This window comes from Annulohypoxylon truncatum (assembly GCF_022578515.1).
Source record: "Annulohypoxylon truncatum strain CBS 140777 unplaced genomic scaffold F4807scaffold_39, whole genome shotgun sequence".
Classification (NCBI taxonomy): domain Eukaryota; kingdom Fungi; phylum Ascomycota; class Sordariomycetes; order Xylariales; family Hypoxylaceae; genus Annulohypoxylon; species Annulohypoxylon truncatum.
Window position 1 is genome coordinate 71,471 of NW_025953825.1, and position 14,188 is coordinate 85,658.

The following is a 14,188-nucleotide window of genomic DNA, read 5'->3' on the forward strand; positions in this document are numbered from 1 at the left end:
CCATAAATTCAATTAAGAGTAATGGTACCTGACTCCGCCTGTAATGACTCTCCGAGGTTCTGTGATAACTTCAGTTTTTACTCCTAAACCACCGTACCCATGTTTTGTAATCCACTCCAAGTCACATATAAAGCCTTTTAAGACATCTATAAAACGTTTTAACCATCTAGAATAACTTATTACCACCACGTCGTAATAGTAAACATCCAACCTCACACGATGGCGACTCGCACGGAGCAAGTTCCCCCGTTTGCAAATAGTCATAGTCCAAAGCTAATGTTCGACTATTTCCCATTAGCTTCCCACCCATAAGAGCCTGTCTATTCGATATGGATGGTTTGCTTCTAGATACTGAAGACTTATATACCCTCTGTATCAACCTTATCCTTGAGAAGTACGGAAAGACGTCGCTTCCCTGGTCCATTAAAGCGAAGCTGCAGGGACGGCCCGGTCCCGAAGCGAACGCCCTTTTCCACGATTGGGCCAAGCTGCCCGTGTCAGATTCCGACTACCTTTCAGAGTTAACGGCCCTACAACAGCAACATTTTCCAACGGCTAAGCCGTTGCCGGGAGTCGAGAAACTGCTCAGCGACTTGGGGAGGACGAGATGGTGGGATCTTAAGGATCAAAGCGGCGTGAAAAACGGGGAGAAAGGTACGAGTGACGGTCAGAAGGTGCACAGAGTCCACATCGCGCTGGCAACAAGCAGCACGTCAGCCAATTTCGCCGTCAAAACTTCCAAGTGGACTGAACTGTTCTCTGTGTTCGAGTCCCACAGAAGAGTCCTAGGCGACGACAAGCGCATCCAGCCTGGCCGTGGCAAACCGCTCCCAGATATCTACCTGCTAGCGCTGAAGACGATCAATGAAAGCCTAGAGGAAGGTGATAAGCCAATTACACCTGAGGAGTGTTTGGTCTTTGAAGACAGCGTTCCAGGCGTCGAAGCTGGCCGACGTGCAGGCATGAGGGTTGTTTGGTGTCCTCACCCGATGCTGAAGAAAGAATATGAAGGTCGAGAAGCGGAGATTCTCGCTGGGCGTATGGGAGAAGCAGGCCAAGTCGATGTGCATCAATTGGGGGAGATTGATGATGGATGGGCTGATTATTTCCTCAATCTGACCAATTTTCCATATGATAAATATGGAATAACAATTCCACCTGCCGAAGTAGAGCTAGCCGCGTCTATGAAGGAAAATACCGACGACGGGATTGTTACTCAGGAAACTCAAGGCACAACGACGTAGGCATTGAGATGACGACGAATAGAACTTAGAATGTATTAGCATTATTGCTCATATAGAGCTTCAATATTATATAAGAGATAGAGAGAGCCTAGATTCTTACTTGGCCTTCATACTGGTATTCGTGGGTAGTGACCACCCCCCTAATCTACTCTGTGTAGATATAAATACACGGTATAATTTGATAGACAATCCGTGTCCGAGACGAATGTAGTGCATTCTGAGGATAACCAGGGTAGTTTTTCAATAAATATCCCATAAGCTAATTTTCCCGTCCTTACTACCGGCCGCTAGCCAATGAGCCCCTTTTGCCATCTTTATCCGCCGATCTTTAACACTCAGTTGGCCTGGCTTTGGTAAAGTCGATGTATGAGTTGCATCCCTGTTGTCTAGGATAGTAGAAGTAGCTAGTCCGCTTTTTGGGTTCTCATTGGTCTCTTCCTTCCGAGTATTTGACTTCATGGGGTCTAAGGATTGCTCATCAATCAATATGGCGAAAGCAACTGCGTAACAGCCGACATCGTGCCACTTCAACACCGCTAGCTCCGACATGGTCTTCGTTGAATATACACGCACTTTTGAGTCCCATCCTGCCGTCGCAAAAATCTTACCGTCGGATCGGATACGGAGACTTTGTTGTCCCGAGTGCTTAGTGTTGATAGTTTTCAACGGTTGTGTTTCGATGCTTGGTCTTGTTTGCCTAGGGGGTATAACCCTAGGCGCTGATGAAAGAGTAGCAGAGAGTAGTGATGGGTCGGGATCTTTAGCAGTCTCGTTGCTGGTTTGTCTTGTGCCCTGTGACTCCTTAACCAAAGAAGCTGCGGTAGGAATCGGATGTTTCGCGATGACGGCATCAGCACCGGAAGTCAAGAAAAAACAATTATGGGGATCCACATCCAGTGAGAGCACCGGTTGACTATGCACTTGTGCTCTATATAATATGTCCCACGTTTCACCTCTTCTGAGCTGCGCTAGCACTGCGAGGCCAGATTCATAGGCAGCAACAAGGGTAAGGTATCCTTGGTGCCAGAACAGACGTACCGACATGACCATACCCTTGTTGTCTGTATTGCTTCCCAGATGAGCAGTACGTTGCCGGCTTTGACTGGGAAGATGGAAAATATCGACCTACCTGGGGCGTGAGAAATATATTGCCTTCTAGGATAAGTTTAGAACTTACAGCTTCGGACTCCAGCGTGTTAGGAACCGCAATGAGGAGTTCATCTTGAGCGGTATCCGACGCAGGGGGGCAATATGTGAAGGAACAAAAGTTTAACGTATTGACTTCGAGTATGTATAGGATCCACGGCTGAGGTCGTTCAGGTGCGGATTCATCAAGTGGAAGAGCAGTACTCATCGCAATCTCATCTTGACTACCAAGCTTCCATACGACAAGTCGATTGTCTCTGCCGTGCCTGAGAGGTTCTTCTCAGCCACCTGATAGCCAATCAAGAAATAACGTTGGAATAAAACGACATAAAGATGTTGTGAAATGAGACTAAACCTACGTAATTATCTTGTCGTCTCCCCAGTCGGAGATTCCGAGTATGGCGTTTGTGTGAGCTCGCCAGACAGTCCTAGGACGCATGATAGTCAAGTCCCAGAGTATTACGAAGCCATCAGCATCTCCAGATGCTAGTCTCTGATTGCTCCTAATAAAAGTAGTGACATGCACCTGGGCACGATGACCTCGAAGGACTGACCTAGGCTGCGCTGGCTGGTATTGAGACATCTTTACATTTTTTTATGGGAGTTGATTCTCGAAAATAAAGTCCTGTAATACGCCTAGGATAGAAAATGTTGTGTTAATTATTTCTTTCCCTTGTACGCCATCGCTTATGCGATGCGTACGAGACCGCCGAAAGACGCGTTTAGAGAGATGGTTAAGCGATGACTATCCCTTCAAATATAAGCAATGGATTGTTAGGAATAGTTGAGGAAACGAATAATTACCTCTCAAACGGGACTGGGTCGAGAAGTGAGTATTGAAGTTACATGTGTAGTTCGACTGAGCCGCATCAATGATGGATGTTGCTGTTCCAAGATCAAGATTTCGCCAAAAGTTGCCTTGCTCAACTAGTAGGTACCTACATAATGCATGGTGGGGAATTGGGATGCTGGGTAATGTACTAATGCACTAATACAGCATTAGGTAGTTAATCAGATATGCACTTCAAGTGCTGTTTTGGTTCATTCAACCCTCGTTTAGTGCATAGCTCGAATTACTAATCCTGTTTTCAGTGTCTACATACATACCCGAACCCACGCAAGATCTCAGGTTGGATGATTGTCGTCTAATCTGATCCTAAAGGTGTACGAAGTTTCGAATCGTGAAATAAGATATTGCTAATACTCCGTATAGTGGTCGGACTTCCAACACCCATGACAGAGGCCATATAATTTGAGACATTCAATATCTCGACAAGAAAGTGGCTTCAGCTCTAAGCTTGGCTTGATGTGAGTACCTTAGTAGCCTTGATCAAAGTTTCTCACTCTAATACATAGCCCTGGAGGTACTACTTACATATCTAATTGCCTACCCAAGTAGGTAGGTAGTCGTGCGTGCGGGCTAATGGCCTCATTGCTGAGCGTCAAGTTTTACGACACCTTCGTCGTTCCTATGGGCCATCGGGTGATGTCGTCCAATGAAGCAATACAGCACTGGCAATAAGAGGACAGGCCCCGCCGAGAGCACTGCTCCGCCCAACGAGCTACGTTACTTATTAAATGGAATCACGACTCGTCGTCTCCGAAGGAGTATTATATGTAGCTTGTGATACCGAGATATCCAATGACAGCTTGCATATATATCCTCTATGTACCATGTTAGATGCAAGCAGCTACCCGCAACAAGAAACACATGGCAATTGTCGACGGTTCTCCTTACCGGGTCCGACTTTTCACGAACCGGGTCTAAAATTTGGCCTCTTTAATATCGCTTCCGCCTCGGTGATGTCCTCATTGGCCAAGTCATCTCGCCTTCTTGCCAGAAGCCTTCGATCGCCTCCAATCTAAAGCACGTGTCATACGTATCCTCACGTTTCTAGGGGATCATCTGACATTATCTGCATTGCTTCACGTCTTCAGCTTAGCCATTGGGAATCCATGTCCGCTCCTCTCTCGGGTACGCTGTGGATTAGGACATTTGGCTGCCTACAATTATCACACTGGCTGATAAATCCATGTCGACCATACTGTATCGATGGCAGATATCGAAACATACTACCTAAGAGATTGGTAAGTAGTGCTTACGAGTTCTCGGTTTCCGTTGAAACCGGCGAGGAAGCAACTTGATCGGCAGCATTAGCCCCATAACTGCTCAGACCGGATGGCAGGGGTCTTCGCTTCTCTGCCGAGACCCATCCGGGTCAAACGCGCTGCAGGTCAACGTTGGTTGAAACGAAAAACCGTCCCATTCAAACGTCGGCGAAACAACTTTCAGTACCTATTCGCGCCCCATACCACAATTATGACATACATGTTAAAGATGCCTCTCCATTTATAATATACCGACTTCACGCATACGTATACTTAGGTACATATGCCACAGAATGTCATCGCGATTTACCTAATTATGTACGATTGAAGCTGACTTGCCTGCAGTCTGCAGGTATTTTCTACACTTTTACCTGTGCAATTACCAGAAAGGTTAGTGGAGTTTAGATGGCAACAGTGGGACGATCAAACAATACCGAAGCTTCATAGCCACCATACAACTTTTATCTGTTCATGACGGCATAACGTTCTAAAGAACAAAATCTCCAGCATCATTATTTCATATTCCTAATTTTAGAACACTTCATGTTCTTGAGAACGTTAGTGGTTCAATGATATACTATCTGATACTTTAGGTATGTTTATCCATTACAGACCTACCTACCTACCTAGGTAATGTATGTACACTACGTGCTGTATGTAGTATGTACACTTTGTAATTCTTTAACCCCGTATCATTAACAGCTGCGTAGAAGCTTGGCAGGGTCCCGTGGAGTACTAGTTAGGTACCTAGGCACCTCACAGCTCGCGTGTTTTTCTTCTTCCTCCCCTTTTTATTTTCATTTTGATTTTATTTTAGCTTTATTTTAGTATTCTTTTTATTTTTTTGCTCCTACGTTACCGTCTGCGCGGCGTTTCTAGTTTAGTTTTCATCACGTATGTGTCTGGTAAGATATCCGCTGAAAGCCCACTCAGACTTCTGGGCGCACCTCTGAGTTCCTGGAAGCAACTTAAGCCGAAGCACATCTCTAACAAGAGATACTCGTCACGGAGAGCGGGATGCTACCATGATACTGGGGCGGTGGAGACGTACTAGACACTAAAGAGAGCACGAATCGTGGAAAGTAGTCGGTTTCGAGAAACGTGGTTGGTCAACTACCCCTAGTCGGATCTGCACCAGCTTTGGCTGTCACTAACAAGGTTAAAATACAAAATCAAGACAAGGGGCAACGTTTTGGTATTGAAGGGGATCTCACGCCCAAAAGCTACCCCTGTAATTGTGTTGACTGATGATTTGACCACCGATCAGTTCCGGTCTTCTTGTACGAAAGCGAGATGTACACTCCGTGTTATTTCTAGAAAGTGTAGCGAAGAAAAACAAAACAGTTGGAGTCCTTTTCTGATGCGCCGTGGAGCAACAGACGAGTTATACGTGAACCAGCGAATATACGTACGACAAACCGTTGACATCAGATGTTCACATTGCACTGAATCGGGCAGAAAGAGCAACTGGATATCTGATTTGGATTACTTCACCTTTTTCTTGTTTCCCATTTACTACAATCACAACTACCTACTTACGACTACAATCGTAGGGTAGAAGATCATCGTGGTTATTCCTCTTAATACCTTGCTATTATACTCTACATCACCCGGGCCGGGAGCCGTTTGAATTGTCCAGGTGGAGGTTCAAGGTTGTGCTTTTTTTTTCTATCATTGCGCCTCCCCCTCCTACATAAACTCTATCACATCGCTACAAGTCGGTACGTATATACGTCCATTACTTACTGAGGTAGGAAGCAACCTTAGAATATTGAGGCAGCGTGACTTCCAAAGCCTACACGTTTTATCTTCCATACTTTCCTATCTCTTTCTACTTACCAGGTATCTACTTTAACTTCCTTCTATAAACTTTAAGTGATCAGACATCAAGTCTATTCGACATATCAGATATTATTCACTTTGTCTCAACCTTCCTTTTGCTCTATTCGTCCAACCACATACAACTATACACTTATGTGTAGAAGCTAATACGATCTAGACCATTCGGAAACAAGAGAAGAAGAGACGAGCTGTGGTAGAGATAGGGAAAAGAGAAAAAGGAAAAAAGAAAAAGAAAGCGTACCGAATTTCTGACTTCCTAGTTCCAATCTTTAAATTGGCACGACACACAAACCACGCGCAACGGTACACCACAGCTTCGCCTAATCGAGAGCTTCCAATCAGCTAGTATTCGTCTCGATCAAACCCCGAGACATTCAGTACACGTACCAAGATCCTGTGCCTGAGCTTAACTCTGGAGAATAAGCAGTCGTGGCCACCTACGTACAGCACGCCGTACAGGCCGTCCCGAAGGATCTCGAGGCGTTCAACAGAGCCTATCAATCCCTTCCCCCCACTATCCGTGTCCCGTCCTCGACAATACTTGCCTAGCGGACCTCCAAGTAAGGTAGACATTGTATGTATTGCTTATCATCGACGAGACTGCTGGTATAGGAGCAACAGAAGACAGCCTTGGCTTGATAAGTTGCAGAACATAGTATTCCGCCATTTGCCTCGTCCGCTGCCGAAGGTTCCAAGAGAGCCACGGTTTACTATATTGTTCTCGTCAACTCACCCCGCCTGAGCTACCTCGTGTATACGGGGGCTTATCTACCGTAGTCCTGGCGGCTTACGACGTCGCCCCGTCGAACATCCTCGTAGCGGGCTACACACTCGGCGCGCCTGCGCCATTGATGCACCACTATGCCGAGCAGTCTTTACTCCCGTACACCGTCAAAAGCGGCTTTCCGAGTGACCAATTCTGCTTCCCTACTTCGAAGCGCCGGAGACTCTCTAATCCTAGTTCGCCCAACCCGAAGAGGAGCGGTTCAGCCAAGTCCGGCAAGGCCGCCGATATGACTTCTTCGGATGCGGTACCCGCCAAGAGCAGAAGGGTCAGGACGGGCTGCTTGACTTGTAGGGAAAGACACCTCAAGTGCGATGAGGGCACGCCGGACTGTTTGAACTGTCGGAAGAGCAATAGAGAGTGCAAACGAGGCGTGCGGCTGAATTTCATCGATATGACTTGCAAGGAGCCACCTTACATCCCCACGACAGAAGAGTGGGCGGGTATGTTCCCCTTGCGCTGGGAGGCCGATAGATCCTACTTAAAGCTAACGCAAATATAGTGCAATTTCAAGACGAGTCTCGTATAATTGCGTCAGAATATCAAGGCGGTTTAGGAAGGTACCAAGCTGTCACTCCGCCGCGGGAAGCCGACCTTGGCCCTAGCCCTCGACTACAGCCACCCGTCATTGAGAATATGGAACCGCAGAGCAGGGTCGAGAATAGGTCTGTTTCCATGATGCCCACGGCCCAATCAATTTACTATGGGGACCGGGGTCAGACACATCTGGATCTTATCGCGGACGGCCAGCTGCATTCGCGGAAGGGCAGTGATGCGTCATTCATGGCACCTCTAGGCTCTGCCCACTCAGCAGGATATGGCAATATGATGTCGGATCAATTTGTGACCGTTAAAAACGAAATAAACCGCGCCCCCTCCCACAACGGGTACCGAAGTAGCGACGCGTCGACAGCAAACTCCGTGGCCGGCTTCACTGGTGTCGGCCCGCCCTCCACCTTTCGAGGCTCGGGGGATAGTAACGTGGAAGCGGATGTCGATGCAGGTATGATGACACCTTCGAGTGAAAAAGCAGGGGAGCGCGAATACCTCAATTCACCCGAGGAATTACGGTTCATGCAGGTTTTCGTCTCTGAAGTAGGTGTATGGATGGACAGCCTCGATAAGGAAAAGCATTTCTCTCGCCTGATCCCGTATCATGCGCTCAAATGCCCGATGCTTTTGAACGCACTCCTTGCATGCGGAGTAAAGCATCTAACTCTTACGCAACAATATGGTGACGATAAGGCACTATTCTACTACGACACGGCGACAACGCAGCTTCTGCGTAGCCTGCAGAACCCAGAACGTAACACTGCCGAATGTGCGGCTACCGCTGTGGTGCTTAACGTTTACGAGATCATGAGCGAGAAGCCGACGCAGCGCATGAGTCACATCGCTGGCGCGCGAGCGCTCATTCGTGAGTGCGGATGGAATGCGAAGAGCGAGGGCTTGGGCGCCGCTTGCTTTTGGTTGAACGTGGGCATGGAACTTCTGTCGTGTCTAGCATTCAACTGGCAGACCGCATGGGAACCAGACCAATGGGGCGTCGATATGGATTTTAGTACCGAGACGGACACGGGCAACGAAGAGGTTTGGGTCCATCGTATTTTCTACATCGTAGCCAAAATCGCCAACTTCCGCGCCAGCATCCCCAAGTTTCAAGAGCCTAGCCCCCGCGATGAACAAGTCCGATTGCAGGCCAGATATGCGGAGTGGCAGCGCCTCAAGAATATGTGTGACAGCTGGAACAATTCGTGCCCTCGTCCCATGCATCCATTCGGTTACTTATATCCTTCTCAGCAGACGGGTGCCAACAAATCGTTGTTTCCAAATGTTTGGTATGTCATGTCGACTCTTTCGCCACTTATCCCCACTGTTAGCAAGTCGTGCTTAGAACAAGAAAGCTAATCATCGTCAAGGCTCATCAAGCGTGCCGCCATTGTTGGTAGGCTCTATTACCATACAGCGCAGTGCTTGCTCGCGCAAATCAACCCGGTCCTCCCTAAAGATTCCGAAGAGGCCCGCAGCGTTCAGCAGCATCATGCTCATCAGGTCTGCGGCATCGTAGCACATACTAAAGACCGCGGCGTTGCCAGCGTCTCCATTCGATCCTTAGCTATCGTAGCCGAGATCCTGACCGATCTTGCAGAGCAGCGGGAGGTGGTAGCCACTTTGGAGAGGATCGATCGAGAGACAGGCTGGAAGCTTGCAGGTGTTATCCAAAATCTCAAGAAAATTTGGGGTTGGGAGAAGATGGGACAAAAAGGACTCGCGGCGCAGTTTCTACCACGAGCTACTGGCGGTCATAAGACAACGATGGGGCTACCAAAGCGCCAGCAGCAGATGGAGCCCATGCAGACTATTCGGACGACTACTCCTCCACAACAGCAAAAAATGCCCACAGTTTCGCAATCAGGACCTCAACAAATAGCAGCACCACGACCAATACATGTCAATCCGTTAAGTTTTGCCGATTTCAGTCTTCCAAACCATCCGTATCAGAATTGGTATGAGCCGCCTAGCCGGTCAAATGCTTATAATTCCCAGGGACTTCTCTGAGGTGTTTATAAAAATAATAAAAAGGGCCAAGATTAGGGCCTGTTTTCAGCGGAATTGTATATAATTTTAATGGGCCAAATAGGGGTGTCAGCCTGACTCCGGGTATGAATGTTGGAATATTTTGTTGATACCTCCTCAGGCGGCATATGCGATGTTTATCTCTTTTATTCGGTACCCACTTCTCTCAGTTATATTTCTCTTCCCGGGCGGAGTATGAAGCTTCACAGCGCCGATAGACGGTGCTTGAGGACTGTTTGTAGAAAAGATCAGAGCAAATCGGGTCGGGTCGGAATCTTGGCATCAGCGACGGTTACTTTGTGAGGGCTGGTCTGGGCATGGATGGGTTAGGAGCATGGGGGAATATGTCTGGGCGATATGCATTCTGCAGTGTGTTGAACATTATCACGGTTGTACATAAATCACAGCATAGAAACGAAGATACCTGGCGAATAGGTCGGGCCGTTTCTGAGCAATAATTATGAAAGCACGTTCTCATGTCCACGATCTCTTATGGTCTGCTTGCTGTTCATATATACTAATATGGTCCTTACCTGGATGCTATTCAACTCAAGAAAGCTAGAGGGGGCAGCCGAATAATGTCTATTGTTGAATAGGTACCTATTCCTGCCGGGATATCCTTTGGGGAGAATCAAGCACAGTAGCTGCTCAACAAGAATTTTTCAAGTAGCAATGGGATAGGTGATATTAATAATCTTGGCACCAATGCACAGCCAGTTTCTACCGCCGACTGTATCGACATACGCGTATCAATTACCTCAACGAAACCTCTTATCCAAAGAATACTTCAAGGAACACCCTAAGAACCGTGTTATTCCCATGATTTTGCGAATAACTGACGGCGAGTCTCCAGGGAGCAGCCATTTCTATTGGTAAGAGCTTTGGGGAGATGTAAGACAATTTGAGTACCCCTAAATAAATCACAAGTAATTTAACCGCTCCTCTATGGACTTAAGATATCACCATGAGGTACCTGAGTGATCATAATGCTCTAATGCTCAATATAGAGTTACTGGGTCGTGACGTTCGTTATTCACCAGGAATAGTAGTATAGTAGTATACCTCAGGTAAACACGAGAGTGAAAGGGTAGTTCTATGGATTTGGGTAATATAGGAAGATTGTAAATAATTTCTTGCAATATCCAGTGACTGATATCTGGTCTTCAGTGTGGCACTGATATATCCAAAGCCGCCATACACGCCTTGGCACTCCTTCTGCGTTCTGCGTAGGGAAGACCGTAATTTCTCTTGCTAGAAGTCATAGTCAATGCTGTCGAAAGTGTTACAAGGAACATAGGACAAAGCCTAGAAATTAATCAACAAATCGAACCCTGCTTTTTCTCTAGAAAGTAGAGTACGATGGTTATACAGTTTAGGAATAGGTAAAAATGGCCCTGTACATTGACCATTTCCGTCAATGCGCTGTCTTGGCGCCTTTAGGGGATATCGCACCATAAGTTGACTTCAAGGAACATGGCAATTTATGAATCAAGGACTACTCGGAAAATTCAAATCCATGGTGTCAAATTAGATCCTGTGATATACAGAACTCTAACTAAGCCAATTAGTATTCGTCAACAGCAACATGATTAGTAACATGTTCGAAAGCATCCAATGCATGTCTGTATGACTCGATAACCCCCTTTACACGAACTGTCATATCCGTACCTAGGGGAATGATCCGCTCCGTCTCAAGTCCAACTCCAACGCCCTCTCCAAGAACAATTTCATAGACAGCCTTCATGGCCTTATCTTTGTAGCCCATACCAGCATTCGCACCCGGCAGCTTAGATTTGGGACTACTGAGAAACTGGAACATCTGGTCGGAAACAGAACCCTTGTAATCTTCGGGAAGAGGATTCTTGCCCACGACAGTGTGGACAGCCATGTCGGTGTTGAATGCACCCAAGATGACAGTCAGAGCGCGAATATTGTACGGGGCCACCTCTTTTGCTAAAACTCTGGTTATACCTATTATCGAATTAGAATATGACCAGAATAAGAAATAGTAGGAGGCAATCTGGGATTAGCATACCGTCAAGGCCGGCCTTAGCTCCAGCGTAAGAACCCATCGTATCTCTACCTTCAAGAGAGCCGCCTGTGCTAAAATTCACAATGACGCCATACCGGCGTCTACGCATGTGAGGAACAACCGCCCTGATTAGGCGTAAGGGTCCGAAGTACATACACTCCATCTGACCGCGGATCTCCTCCTCGGTAGAAGTCTCTATGGGGGAGAAGATGGAGTATCCGGCGTTATTCACCAATACATCGATCGCTATGCCCGATATTTCAAGCTCCTCGATAACGTCTCCGCTGTCGCTGTTGTTCACATCTAGCTTTAACCACTTTCCTCCTCTACTCTCGACCTCGGCGACGAGTTCAGGTGTACGCGAAGGATTTCGCGAGGTCGCGATGACCGTGTGACCTGCTGCTAGAGCTATCCGGGTGAGTGTCATGCCGAATCCTGAAGGCGACGAACATCCCGTGATAAACCAAGTTAACTTGTTCTTGGACTTAATGAATGTGGAAGACATGGTCAGTAGTGTATGCTAAATTCAATAGAATTAGATAGCTCAAGACAAGGAGTGTGTATTAGCAGGGCTTATTCTTCAAGTATGCTGAGCCTCATAGGAGGGTCAGGAAAAAGGAAGACATCGTGAACTTATATCGTTGTGCCTCGCAGGTTAACTTTACGTACATACCTCTTAGGTAGACACGGTGTTAACGCAAGCTACGGCCGTGATGTGCATATAGTTAGGTTTAAACACGGATTAAGACTCGGGATATGATTAGTTAGCTTCGGTAATAAAGGGTGCTTGTCTTCGATGACCTTAGTTCCTAATAATTACGTGGTATACTACTGTTTCCCAACTAGGAGTTCATGAGCGCTCATAAAGAGGGTCCTGCTCCATACGGTGTAACAAGCCAATAGTAGTCCAGTACTATTTTCAGGGCTGTTACTGGGAAATGCCTAAGCCAACTGTTTTCTCTATCTTTACTCGCTAATTACAAGTAGTTCATACGACGTGATGCTCTGGGAGGTTCGGCTCAGCAATAGGATAACGTATTCTCCACTCCTAGTATAACGACGGGTATGATTGTAATAATCTTCAAAGCTTTTTTCAACCGATTTAAGAGGCCGGTGAGCCTACGAATAGAAATTGGTATATAGAAGCAGCTGCTGACGCCATCTTCCTATACTCAACGGCGCTTGATAACGTAGGTAGGAACTGATACATGTGATGGCATGCCACCAATAGCATAGTTACCTACCTAGGTAGGTAAATTGACTTCTGGACGGCGGACTTAGGATTGCTATCCCCGAATAATTACTATGTCAACAGTGCGCTTCATATCTATACAAAGAACTTAAGGAATGCGGAGGACCGCTTTGCTTCTGGCAGTTTAATCTACCCAAGGAAGTGGCAGACAGAGTTATGACGATCCATAGGTACATTTTGAAACCGAGCATACGTACAAGCCGAGAGTATTTGACCATGGTCATATTGAACGAGAGATTTATTGAAAGAAAATTAAGTGAGACGCTAAAGAATACCGCGGCACCTTAAAAAAATTAGTGCAAAAAAGAGAAAGAAATATAAAAGGGGGAATAGTAGGTAACTTGAATTCATCAAAATGTAAACGTATTAATCCACGGCCTCTCTCAGGGACACATCAAGGGGTAAAGCCACTCCTTTAGATACGTAATATCCAGAGGCGTATTTCAAAGCACAAGGGTGTCTTATTTGAAGATAGCAGTATTAATAGAAAAGGGAATGCTACATTCTTATATTTTATTAAATTAAGTTAAGTCGTCCCTATAGTCGCACATTGACAGGAAACTAGTTAAAGGATAAGGGAGTGATTAAGCCTTACGATTCATCGTTTATTTAGCGATTACAGGGAAATCGACGTGGAGGACAAACGGTGATCTCGGAATCGTAGAATCATATCATTACATCGCTCTTAAAGTAAACATAAGATTAGATTCTAAATATAAAATGGGAGTGTGGTCGAGGCGGGCGGACTTGGGTATCACAGCGACATCGACGAGATGGGAACTGCACGTCCAGGCTGGTAAGAATTCAACTCATTAATTATGTACATGCCGATTCAATTGTTTTAGAAGGTAGCGAAAATGAATTTTGCCTTTGCATTTTCTAATGTCTAAATCAGGTAGACTTGGCTCAGCTTCACCCTAAAACGCCAGCGTCTCACACCTTTCCTCAAACTGTTACTATTTGCAGGTTGATAAACACCTCTTGTTTTCCCAAGTATATTTAATATTGAATGGACACCCTCCTTAAATCCCCTTAAAAGCCTTCGGCCCCTTTTATAATATTGTAGATGTTATACCCCCTTAGCGCTGCTACCTAGCCATTTGACCTCAGCTTAGCCCCTGACGTCAATTAACATCACATGGCTATATATATATCAAATGCATCTCAGCCAACGTTTACAACAATAGTAATAACCTGAGCTG

At 46.3% G+C, this 14,188-nt stretch overlaps 4 protein-coding genes across 4 annotated transcripts; 2 read left to right on the forward strand and 2 right to left on the reverse strand.

The window, feature by feature from the left end:
* Positions 1-2: 2 nt before the first annotated feature.
* F4807DRAFT_441489 (HAD-like protein) lies at positions 3-1,338 on the forward strand. Its single transcript, XM_047999386.1, has 2 exons — positions 3-236; positions 299-1,338. The coding sequence occupies exons 1-2, from the start codon at positions 220-222 to the stop codon at positions 1,242-1,244; spliced, it is 963 nt and encodes a 320-aa protein (XP_047850318.1). The 5' UTR covers positions 3-219; the 3' UTR covers positions 1,245-1,338.
* On the reverse strand, positions 1,339-3,309 carry F4807DRAFT_441497 (WD40 repeat-like protein). Its single transcript, XM_047999387.1, has 4 exons — positions 3,195-3,309; positions 2,750-3,141; positions 2,422-2,656; positions 1,339-2,369 (listed from the first exon to the last, which is right to left on the reverse strand). Exons 2-4 carry the CDS (start codon positions 2,971-2,973, stop codon positions 1,485-1,487), a joined length of 1,344 nt encoding a protein of 447 aa, XP_047850319.1. The 5' UTR covers positions 2,974-3,141; positions 3,195-3,309; the 3' UTR covers positions 1,339-1,484.
* Positions 3,310-7,354: 4,045 nt separating this feature from the next.
* Positions 7,355-9,684, forward strand: F4807DRAFT_453766 (uncharacterized protein; the record flags this gene model as incomplete). Its single annotated transcript, XM_048000503.1, has 3 exons — positions 7,355-7,568; positions 7,628-8,963; positions 9,045-9,684. The coding sequence occupies 3 exons, from the start codon at positions 7,355-7,357 to the stop codon at positions 9,682-9,684; spliced, it is 2,190 nt and encodes a 729-aa protein (XP_047850320.1).
* Positions 9,685-11,208: 1,524 nt separating this feature from the next.
* On the reverse strand, positions 11,209-12,540 carry F4807DRAFT_441528 (uncharacterized protein). Its single transcript, XM_047999389.1, has one exon. It carries the CDS (start codon positions 12,237-12,239, stop codon positions 11,685-11,687), a length of 555 nt encoding a protein of 184 aa, XP_047850321.1. The 5' UTR covers positions 12,240-12,540; the 3' UTR covers positions 11,209-11,684.
* Positions 12,541-14,188: the final 1,648 nt, after the last annotated feature.

Bases quoted from the DNA above. Each gene is read 5' to 3' on its own strand.
- F4807DRAFT_441528 (XM_047999389.1), bottom strand. From the start codon at position 12,239: ATGTCTTCCACATTCATTAAGTCCAAGAACAAGTTAACTTGGTTTATC.
- F4807DRAFT_441497 (XM_047999387.1), bottom strand. From the start codon at position 2,973: ATGTCTCAATACCAGCCAGCGCAGCCTAGGTCAGTCCTTCGAGGTCAT. The intron at 2,657-2,749 runs GTAGGTTTAGTC...AGAACCTCTCAG, and splicing joins GGAGACGACAAGATAATTAC to GCACGGCAGAGACAATCGAC. The intron at 2,370-2,421 runs GTAAGTTCTAAA...CGCCCCAGGTAG, and splicing joins ACACGCTGGAGTCCGAAGCT to GTCGATATTTTCCATCTTCC.